Raw genomic sequence first — 10,906 nt, forward strand, 5'->3', positions numbered from 1 at the left:
TTGACCTTTATAAAAATAAAGGTAACTTCTATACCAAACGGTAAAACAAATGTGACGGCTTTAACTTCAAGGTCGATACAAATGTCCTTTCCTCAGCAGTAACATACCTGACTCTTCTGCGTAAGTGCTTTCTATATGATTTACTAATTACGAGCCTGTTATAATCTGGTTATAAACCTATACAATATGATTCACTGATTAAGAGCCTGTTATAATCTGGTTATAAACCGATACTATATGATTAACTAATTAAGAGCCTGTTATAATCTGGTTATAAACCGATACTATATGATTGACTAATTAAGAGCCTGTAATAATCTGGTTATAAACCAATACTATATGATTAACTAATTAAGAGCCTGTTATAATCTGGTTATAAACCGATACTATATGATTGACTAATTAAGAGCCTGTAATAATCTGGTTATAAACCAATACTATATGATTCACTAATTAAGAGCCTGTTATAATCTGGTTATAAACCGATACTATATGATTGACTATTTAAGAGCCTGTAATAATCTGGTTATCAACCAATACTATATGATTCACTAATTAATAGCCTGTTATAATCTGGTTATAAACCGGTACTATATGGTTCACTATTTCAGAGCCTGTTATTAGGCTTATCAGGTTATTACCGATACCATGGTTATATAACTATGGTTTACAATCGCTTCAGTTTACGCTTAAACGATTCATGCCGTAGCCATGCCTGATTTTCAGCTTTAGAGAATTCAGTGTCAATAATGACCAAATATGTATTCAACTTTTCTTGTACCGTTGATAACGGATATTATCCTATGTATTTGCTGAGAGACATTGTGATGTCGGCAAGATTTGTTTACAGGACTCATCCTAGCAGTTGTAACTGGTGGTGTAGTGAACGGTAATGATTCCGGAACACCTGGGTTTCCTCTCTGTTTTCTTTCTTTTCTATTGTGGGTGTGCGTGATATAAAGTATTTTGTTTTTTTTTCTTGTTGTTGTATTTTTTCTTTCGGATTGACTATGTGAAGTCTTATTTTAGTGTTATGTGTTGAGGTTTGGTTTATATGTTTGAACACATAATAGTTGGTATTCAGTTAATACAAATATTACTGAGCTTCATATTAACGGTAATACGGATCATTAACACAGCCAATGATTTGTCATAGAGAGTTGTTATTGTTCTTATCTGTGTATACTATGTGCTAAATAGGACAGACGTCCCTTATCTAGGGAACACATCGTCTAACAAATCCAACATGGCTGCCGTTTCGATGTATGAAATATTTTGTGTACTGCTGGTCCTAACCGTTACGACACAAGGTACTGCTAAATGAGAATAAGTACTATAACCTATCAAAGCTGTACAGCAAAGCTTTAGAGCAGGCATATATAGGAATTATCTCCCTTGCATTGCATGTCGATTGTACTTTGTAGGTTTACATTTACATTATGTGATACATATAACGTATACATTAATTTAGTATCTTGCTAGTATCTCGCATTGGTCATTGAGGTTTTGGTCAGTAAAGTAAAGTCTTTAGTCCTTGTATTGACTTACATTGGTCAGTGAGTCTAGGTCTCCACTTCATGTTACAGTGTCTGACGATTGTTTTACATTGGTCAGCAAGGTTAGGTCTTTGGTCACCAATGATATGTCTTGGTCGTTGAAGTTGGGTCTTTCCCCCTTTTTCAGATTCTTGCTATTGACTTACATTGGTCAGTGTTGTTTGCTTTGGTCACTGAGATCAGGTATTAACTCATTGTTTCAGTGTCTTGCTAATGTTTCACATTGGTCAGTGAGGTTAGGTCGTGTGGTCGATGTCTTTCTTTTCGATTAGGTCAGGGCATTGGTCAGTGAAATAAGTTCTTTGCCCATTGTTTTGGTGTCTGGCGACTGTTTTACATTGATCAGTGAGGTTAGGTCGTGTGGTCAGTGTCTGACGCTGGTCGGTTAGGTTAGGTTAATGGTCAGTGAAATAAGTTCTTTGCCTATTGTTTCAGTGTCTGGTGACTGTCCGAGTGGCTTTCTGGTACATGCGAATTCCTGCTACATGGATTTTAACATCCAGGCCACGTGGGCTGAGGCCTCGGTAAGTACACGTGGTATTTTTATTTTTATTATTTACGGGCACTGTTCCATATATTATTTTATTTATTTTACATAAGTAACGAAATAATTTACTGAGTTATAATGAGTATTGCGAATGTTTAGTGTTTAGAACCTATATGATGATATTGATTGTACATTACAAGATCCGAAGTCAGGATCAGCATATATTGTTGGGTTGTCTAATAAAGTACTACTAAAGATTTTACGGTCGACGTTAACTATAGAGGTTCAGTAATAATAATTATTAAAGTTTAACTTCATTGTCTCAAATCTTTGGTGACCTGCATGTTTTACTGAATGTAACATATAACCGTTGTCACATGTGGTGAAGGAAACGTTAATCCTTCTATAGTACCACATTTTACCTTCGTTTGTGTGTGGAGTTCATTGTGTCATAGATCATTTTCCCTGTTTCTTTGGTTACCATTGATCTTTAATCGACTTTGTGGTATTTTTTTGTTCCGCATATGTTAACAAAATGGTATAATGTGTTGTGTATTTATAGATTTTTTTTAACCTTTTGGTTGACGCTGTGATACCCTGTTAGTTGACGTTGTTTAATATTGTGTCCTTGTGTGTTGATGCCGTTATTTATAGTGACATTGTGCGTTCACGTTATCTTATATTGTGTCATTGTATGTTGATGCTATGGTATATTGTGTCCCTGTGTGTTGACGCTGTGGTATATTGTGTCCTTGTGTGTTGACGCTGTGGTATATTGTGTCCTTGTATGTTGTCGCTTTGTTTTATTATGTCTTTGTATGTCGAGGCTGTGGTATATTGTGTCATTGTATGTTGTCGCTGTGTTATATTGTGTCCTTGTATTTTGTCGCTGTGTTATATTGTGTCCTTGTATGGTGTCGCTGTGTTATATTGTGTCCTTGTATGTTAACGCTGTGTTATATTGTGTCCTTGTATGTTGTCGCTGTGTTATATTGTGTCCTTGTATGGTGTCGCTGTGTTATATTGTGTCCTTGTATGGTGTCGCTGTGTTATATTGTGTCCTTGTATGTTGTCGCTGTGTTATATTGTGTCCTTGTATGTTGTCGCTGTGTTATATTGTGTCCTTGTATGTTGTCGCTGTGTTATATTGTGTCCTTGTATGTTGTCGCTGTGTTATATTGTGTCCTTGTATGTTGTCGCTGTGTTATATTGTGTCCTTGTATGTTGTCGCTGTGTTATATTGTGTCCTTGTATGTTGTCGCTGTGTTATATTGTGTCCTTGTATGTTGTCGCTGTGTTATATTGTGTCCTTGTATGTTGTCGCTGTGTTATATTGTGTCCTTGTATGTTGTCGCTGTGTTATATTGTGTCCTTGTATGTTGTCGCTGTGTTATATTGTGTCCTTGTATGTTGTCGCTGTGTTATATTGTGTCCTTGTATGTTGTCGCTGTGTTATATTGTGTCCTTGTATGTTGTCGCTGTGTTATATTGTGTCCTTGTATGTTGTCGCTGTGTTATATTGTGTCCTTGTATGTTGTCGCTGTGTTATATTGTGTCCTTGTATGTTGTCGCTGTGTTATATTGTGTCCTTGTATGTTGTCGCTGTGTTATATTGTGTCCTTGTATGTTGTCGCTGTGTTATATTGTGTCCTTGTATGTTGTCGCTGTGTTATATTGTGTCCTTGTATGTTGTCGCTGTGTTATATTGTGTCCTTGTATGTTGTCGCTGTGTTATATTGTGTCCTTGTATGTTGTCGCTGTGTTATATTGTGTCCTTGTATGTTGTCGCTGTGTTATATTGTGTCCTTGTATGTTGTCGCTGTGTTATATTGTGTCCTTGTATGTTGTCGCTGTGTTATATTGTGTCCTTGTATGTTGTCGCTGTGTTATATTGTGTCCTTGTATGTTGTCGCTGTGTTATATTGTGTCCTTGTATGTTGTCGCTGTGTTATATTGTGTCCTTGTATGTTGTCGCTGTGTTATATTGTGTCCTTGTATGTTGTCGCTGTGTTATATTGTGTCCTTGTATGTTGTCGCTGTGTTATATTGTGTCCTTGTATGTTGTCGCTGTGTTATATTGTGTCCTTGTATGTTGTCGCTGTGTTATATTGTGTCCTTGTATGTTGTCGCTGTGTTATATTGTGTCCTTGTATGTTGTCGCTGTGTTATATTGTGTCCTTGTATGTTGTCGCTGTGTTATATTGTGTCCTTGTATGTTGTCGCTGTGTTATATTGTGTCCTTGTATGTTGTCGCTGTGTTATATTGTGTCCTTGTATGTTGTCGCTGTGTTATATTGTGTCCTTGTATGTTGTCGCTGTGTTATATTGTGTCCTTGTATGTTGTCGCTGTGTTATATTGTGTCCTTGTATGTTGTCGCTGTGTTATATTGTGTCCTTGTATGTTGTCGCTGTGTTATATTGTGTCCTTGTATGTTGTCGCTGTGTTATATTGTGTCCTTGTATGTTGTCGCTGTGTTATATTGTGTCCTTGTATGTTGTCGCTGTGTTATATTGTGTCCTTGTATGTTGTCGCTGTGTTATATTGTGTCCTTGTATGTTGTCGCTGTGTTATATTGTGTCCTTGTATGTTGTCGCTGTGTTATATTGTGTCCTTGTATGTTGTCGCTGTGTTATATTGTGTCCTTGTATGTTGTCGCTGTGTTATATTGTGTCCTTGTATGTTGTCGCTGTGTTATATTGTGTCCTTGTATGTTGTCGCTGTGTTATATTGTGTCCTTGTATGTTGTCGCTGTGTTATATTGTGTCCTTGTATGTTGTCGCTGTGTTATATTGTGTCCTTGTATGTTGTCGCTGTGTTATATTGTGTCCTTGTATGTTGTCGCTGTGTTATATTGTGTCCTTGTATGTTGTCGCTGTGTTATATTGTGTCCTTGTATGGTGTCGCTGTGTTATATTGTGTCCTTGTATGTTGTCGCTGTGTTATATTGTGTCCTTGTATGTTGTCGCTGTGTTATATTGTGTCCTTGTATGTTGTCGCTGTGTTATATTGTGTCCTTGTATGTTGTCGCTGTGTTATATTGTGTCCTTGTATGTTGTCGCTGTGTTATATTGTGTCCTTGTATGTTGTCGCTGTGTTATATTGTGTCCTTGTATGTTGTCGCTGTGTTATATTGTGTCCTTGTATGTTGTCGCTGTGTTATATTGTGTCCTTGTATGTTGTCGCTGTGTTATATTGTGTCCTTGTATGTTGTCGCTGTGTTATATTGTGTCCTTGTATGTTGTCGCTGTGTTATATTGTGTCCTTGTATGTTGTCGCTGTGTTATATTGTGTCCTTGTATGTTGTCGCTGTGTTATATTGTGTCCTTGTATGTTGTCGCTGTGTTATATTGTGTCCTTGTATGTTGTCGCTGTGTTATATTGTGTCCTTGTATGTTGTCGCTGTGTTATATTGTGTCCTTGTATGTTGTCGCTGTGTTATATTGTGTCCTTGTATGTTGTCGCTGTGTTATATTGTGTCCTTGTATGTTGTCGCTGTGTTATATTGTGTCCTTGTATGTTGTCGCTGTGTTATATTGTGTCCTTGTATGTTGTCGCTGTGTTATATTGTGTCCTTGTATGTTGTCGCTGTGTTATATTGTGTCCTTGTATGTTGTCGCTGTGTTATATTGTGTCCTTGTATGTTGTCGCTGTGTTATATTGTGTCCTTGTATGTTGTCGCTGTGTTATATTGTGTCCTTGTATGTTGTCGCTGTGTTATATTGTGTCCTTGTATGTTGTCGCTGTGTTATATTGTGTCCTTGTATGTTGTCGCTGTGTTATATTGTGTCCTTGTATGTTGTCGCTGTGTTATATTGTGTCCTTGTATGTTGTCGCTGTGTTATATTGTGTCCTTGTATGTTGTCGCTGTGTTATATTGTGTCCTTGTATGTTGTCGCTGTGTTATATTGTGTCCTTGTATGTTGTCGCTGTGTTATATTGTGTCCTTGTATGGTGTCGCTGTGTTATATTGTGTCCTTGTATGTTGTCGCTGTGTTATATTGTGTCCTTGTATGTTGTCGCTGTGTTATATTGTGTCCTTGTATGTTGTCGCTGTGTTATATTGTGTCCTTGTATGTTGTCGCTGTGTTATATTGTGTCCTTGTATGTTGTCGCTGTGTTATATTGTGTCCTTGTATGTTGTCGCTGTGTTATATTGTGTCCTTGTATGTTGTCGCTGTGTTATATTGTGTCCTTGTATGTTGTCGCTGTGTTATATTGTGTCCTTGTATGTTGTCGCTGTGTTATATTGTGTCCTTGTATGTTGTCGCTGTGTTATATTGTGTCCTTGTATGTTGTCGCTGTGTTATATTGTGTCCTTGTATGTTGTCGCTGTGTTATATTGTGTCCTTGTATGTTGTCGCTGTGTTATATTGTGTCCTTGTATGTTGTCGCTGTGTTATATTGTGTCCTTGTATGTTGTCGCTGTGTTATATTGTGTCCTTGTATGTTGTCGCTGTGTTATATTGTGTCCTTGTATGTTGTCGCTGTGTTATATTGTGTCCTTGTATGTTGTCGCTGTGTTATATTGTGTCCTTGTATGTTGTCGCTGTGTTATATTGTGTCCTTGTATGTTGTCGCTGTGTTATATTGTGTCCTTGTATGTTGTCGCTGTGTTATATTGTGTCCTTGTATGTTGTCGCTGTGTTATATTGTGTCCTTGTATGTTGTCGCTGTGTTATATTGTGTCCTTGTATGTTGTCGCTGTGTTATATTGTGTCCTTGTATGTTGTCGCTGTGTTATATTGTGTCCTTGTATGGTGTCGCTGTGTTATATTGTGTCCTTGTATGTTGTCGCTGTGTTATATTGTGTCCTTGTATGTTGTCGCTGTGTTATATTGTGTCCTTGTATGTTGTCGCTGTGTTATATTGTGTCCTTGTATGTTGTCGCTGTGTTATATTGTGTCCTTGTATGTTGTCGCTGTGTTATATTGTGTCCTTGTATGTTGTCGCTGTGTTATATTGTGTCCTTGTATGTTGTCGCTGTGTTATATTGTGTCCTTGTATGTTGTCGCTGTGTTATATTGTGTCCTTGTATGTTGTCGCTGTGTTATATTGTGTCCTTGTATGTTGTCGCTGTGTTATATTGTGTCCTTGTATGTTGTCGCTGTGTTATATTGTGTCCTTGTATGTTGTCGCTGTGTTATATTGTGTCCTTGTATGTTGTCGCTGTGTTATATTGTGTCCTTGTATGTTGTCGCTGTGTTATATTGTGTCCTTGTATGTTGTCGCTGTGTTATATTGTGTCCTTGTATGTTGTCGCTGTGTTATATTGTGTCCTTGTATGTTGTCGCTGTGTTATATTGTGTCCTTGTATGTTGTCGCTGTGTTATATTGTGTCCTTGTATGTTGTCGCTGTGTTATATTGTGTCCTTGTATGTTGTCGCTGTGTTATATTGTGTCCTTGTATGTTGTCGCTGTGTTATATTGTGTCCTTGTATGTTGTCGCTGTGTTATATTGTGTCCTTGTATGTTGTCGCTGTGTTATATTGTGTCCTTGTATGTTGTCGCTGTGTTATATTGTGTCCTTGTATGTTGTCGCTGTGTTATATTGTGTCCTTGTATGTTGTCGCTGTGTTATATTGTGTCCTTGTATGTTGTCGCTGTGTTATATTGTGTCCTTGTATGTTGTCGCTGTGTTATATTGTGTCCTTGTATGTTGTCGCTGTGTTATATTGTGTCCTTGTATGTTGTCGCTGTGTTATATTGTGTCCTTGTATGTTGTCGCTGTGTTATATTGTGTCCTTGTATGTTGTCGCTGTGTTATATTGTGTCCTTGTATGTTGTCGCTGTGTTATATTGTGTCCTTGTATGTTGTCGCTGTGTTATATTGTGTCCTTGTATGTTGTCGCTGTGTTATATTGTGTCCTTGTATGTTGTCGCTGTGTTATATTGTGTCCTTGTATGTTGTCGCTGTGTTATATTGTGTCCTTGTATGGTGTCGCTGTGTTATATTGTGTCCTTGTATGTTGTCGCTGTGTTATATTGTGTCCTTGTATGTTGTCGCTGTGTTATATTGTGTCCTTGTATGTTGTCGCTGTGTTATATTGTGTCCTTGTATGTTGTCGCTGTGTTATATTGTGTCCTTGTATGTTGTCGCTGTGTTATATTGTGTCCTTGTATGTTGTCGCTGTGTTATATTGTGTCCTTGTATGTTGTCGCTGTGTTATATTGTGTCCTTGTATGTTGTCGCTGTGTTATATTGTGTCCTTGTATGTTGTCGCTGTGTTATATTGTGTCCTTGTATGGTGTCGCTGTGTTATATTGTGTCCTTGTATGTTGTCGCTGTGTTATATTGTGTCCTTGTATGTTGTCGCTGTGTTATATTGTGTCCTTGTATGGTGTCGCTGTGTTATATTGTGTCCTTGTATGTTGTCGCTGTGTTATATTGTGTCCTTGTATGTTGTCGCTGTGTTATATTGTGTCCTTGTATGGTGTCGCTGTGTTATATTGTGTCCTTGTATGTTGTCGCTGTGTTATATTGTGTCCTTGTATGTTGTCGCTGTGTTATATTGTGTCCTTGTATGGTGTCGCTGTGTTATATTGTGTCCTTGTATGTTGTCGCTGTGTTATATTGTGTCCTTGTATGTTGTCGCTGTGTTATATTGTGTCCTTGTATGGTGTCGCTGTGTTATATTGTGTCCTTGTATGTTGTCGCTGTGTTATATTGTGTCCTTGTATGGTGTCGCTGTGTTATATTGTGTCCTTGTATGTTGTCGCTGTGTTATATTGTGTCCTTGTATGTTGTCGCTGTGTTATATTGTGTCCTTGTATGTTGTCGCTGTGTTATATTGTGTCCTTGTATGTTGTCGCTGTGTTATATTGTGTCCTTGTATGTTGTCGCTGTGTTATATTGTGTCCTTGTATGTTGTCGCTGTGTTATATTGTGTCCTTGTATGTTGTCGCTGTGTTATATTGTGTCCTTGTATGTTGTCGCTGTGTTATATTGTGTCCTTGTATGTTGTCGCTGTGTTATATTGTGTCCTTGTATGTTGTCGCTGTGTTATATTGTGTCCTTGTATGTTGTCGCTGTGTTATATTGTGTCCTTGTATGTTGTCGCTGTGTTATATTGTGTCCTTGTATGTTGTCGCTGTGTTATATTGTGTCCTTGTATGTTGTCGCTGTGTTATATTGTGTCCTTGTATGTTGTCGCTGTGTTATATTGTGTCCTTGTATGTTGTCGCTGTGTTATATTGTGTCCTTGTATGTTGTCGCTGTGTTATATTGTGTCCTTGTATGTTGTCGCTGTGTTATATTGTGTCCTTGTATGTTGTCGCTGTGTTATATTGTGTCCTTGTATGTTGTCGCTGTGTTATATTGTGTCCTTGTATGTTGTCGCTGTGTTATATTGTGTCCTTGTATGTTGTCGCTGTGTTATATTGTGTCCTTGTATGTTGTCGCTGTGTTATATTGTGTCCTTGTATGTTGTCGCTGTGTTATATTGTGTCCTTGTATGTTGTCGCTGTGTTATATTGTGTCCTTGTATGTTGTCGCTGTGTTATATTGTGTCCTTGTATGTTGTCGCTGTGTTATATTGTGTCCTTGTATGTTGTCGCTGTGTTATATTGTGTCCTTGTATGTTGTCGCTGTGTTATATTGTGTCCTTGTATGTTGTCGCTGTGTTATATTGTGTCATTGTATGTCGTCGCTGTGTTATATTGTGTCCTTGTATGGTGTCGCTGTGTTATATTGTGTCATTGTATGCCGTCGCTGTGGTCTATTTTGTCATTGTATGTTGTCGCTGGGTTATATAGTGTCATTGTGTGTTAACGCTGTCGTATATTGTGTCATTGTGTGCTGACGCTGTGGTATATTGTGTTATTGTGTGTTAACGCTATGTTATTTTGTGTCATTATAAAGTGTCGCTGTGGTATATGGTGTACTTGTTTGTTGACGCTGTGGTATATGGTGTACTTGTTTGTTGGCGCTGTGTTATATTGTGTCCTTGTGTTTTGACGCTATGATATATTGTGTCATTATATGTTGGCGCTGTGTTATATTGTGTCATTGTATGTTTACGCTGTGTTATATTTTGTCCCTGTGTGTTGTCGCTGTATTATATTGTGTCATGGTATGTTGTCACTGTGTTATATTTTGTCATTATATGTTGTCGCTGTGTTATATAGTGTCATTGTGTGTTGTCGCTGTGTTTTATTATGTCTTCGTATGTTGAGGCTGTGGTATATTGTGTCATTGTATGTTGTCGCTGTTTTATATTGTGTCATTGTATGTCGTCGCTGTGTTATATTGTGTCCTTGTATGTTGTCGCTGTGTTATATTGTGTCATTGTATGTTGTCGCTGGTTTATATTTGGTCATTTTATGTTGTCGCTGTGTTATTTTGTGTCATTGTATGTTGTCGCTGTGTTATATTATGTCCTTGTATGTTGTCGCTGTGTTATATTGTGTCCTTGTATGTTAACGCTGTGTTATATTGTGTCCTTGTATGTTGTCGCTGTGTTATTTTGTGTCATTGTATGTTGTCGCTGTGTTATATTGTGTCATTGTATGTTGTCACTGTGTTATATTGTCTCATTTAATGTTGACGCTGTGTTATGCCGTCGCTGTGTTATATTGTGTCCTTGTGGGTTGACGCTGGGTTATATTGTGTCCTTGTGTGTTGTCGCTGTGTTATATTGTGTCTTTGTATGTTGTCGCTGTGTTATTGTGTGTCATTGTATGTTGTCGCTGTTTTATATTGTGTCATTGTATGTCGTCGCTGTGTTATATTGTGCCCTTGTATGTTGTCGCTGTGTTATATTGTGTCATTGTATGTTGTCACTGTGTTATATTGTGTCATTTAATGTTGACGCTGTGTTATATTGTGTCCTTGTGTGTTGACGCTGTGTTATATTGTGTCCTTGT

At 37.8% G+C, this 10,906-nt stretch overlaps 1 protein-coding gene across 1 annotated transcript in view; it reads left to right on the plus strand.

The window, feature by feature from the left end:
* The first annotated feature begins 1,203 nt into the window (after positions 1-1,203).
* Positions 1,204-10,906, plus strand: part of LOC110457173 (perlucin-like) — a 26,271-nt gene continuing 16,568 nt past the window's right edge. Inside the window, exons 1-2 of the mRNA XM_021508321.1 lie at positions 1,204-1,310; positions 1,992-2,080. Of these exons, the coding sequence (XP_021363996.1) occupies positions 1,247-1,310; positions 1,992-2,080 (153 nt within the window). The 5' untranslated portion in view covers positions 1,204-1,246. The remainder of the gene's footprint in view (positions 1,311-1,991; positions 2,081-10,906) is intronic.

Source organism: Mizuhopecten yessoensis, unplaced genomic scaffold (genome assembly GCF_002113885.1).
Source record: "Mizuhopecten yessoensis strain PY_sf001 unplaced genomic scaffold, ASM211388v2 scaffold9033, whole genome shotgun sequence".
NCBI lineage: Eukaryota > Metazoa > Mollusca > Bivalvia > Pectinida > Pectinidae > Mizuhopecten > Mizuhopecten yessoensis.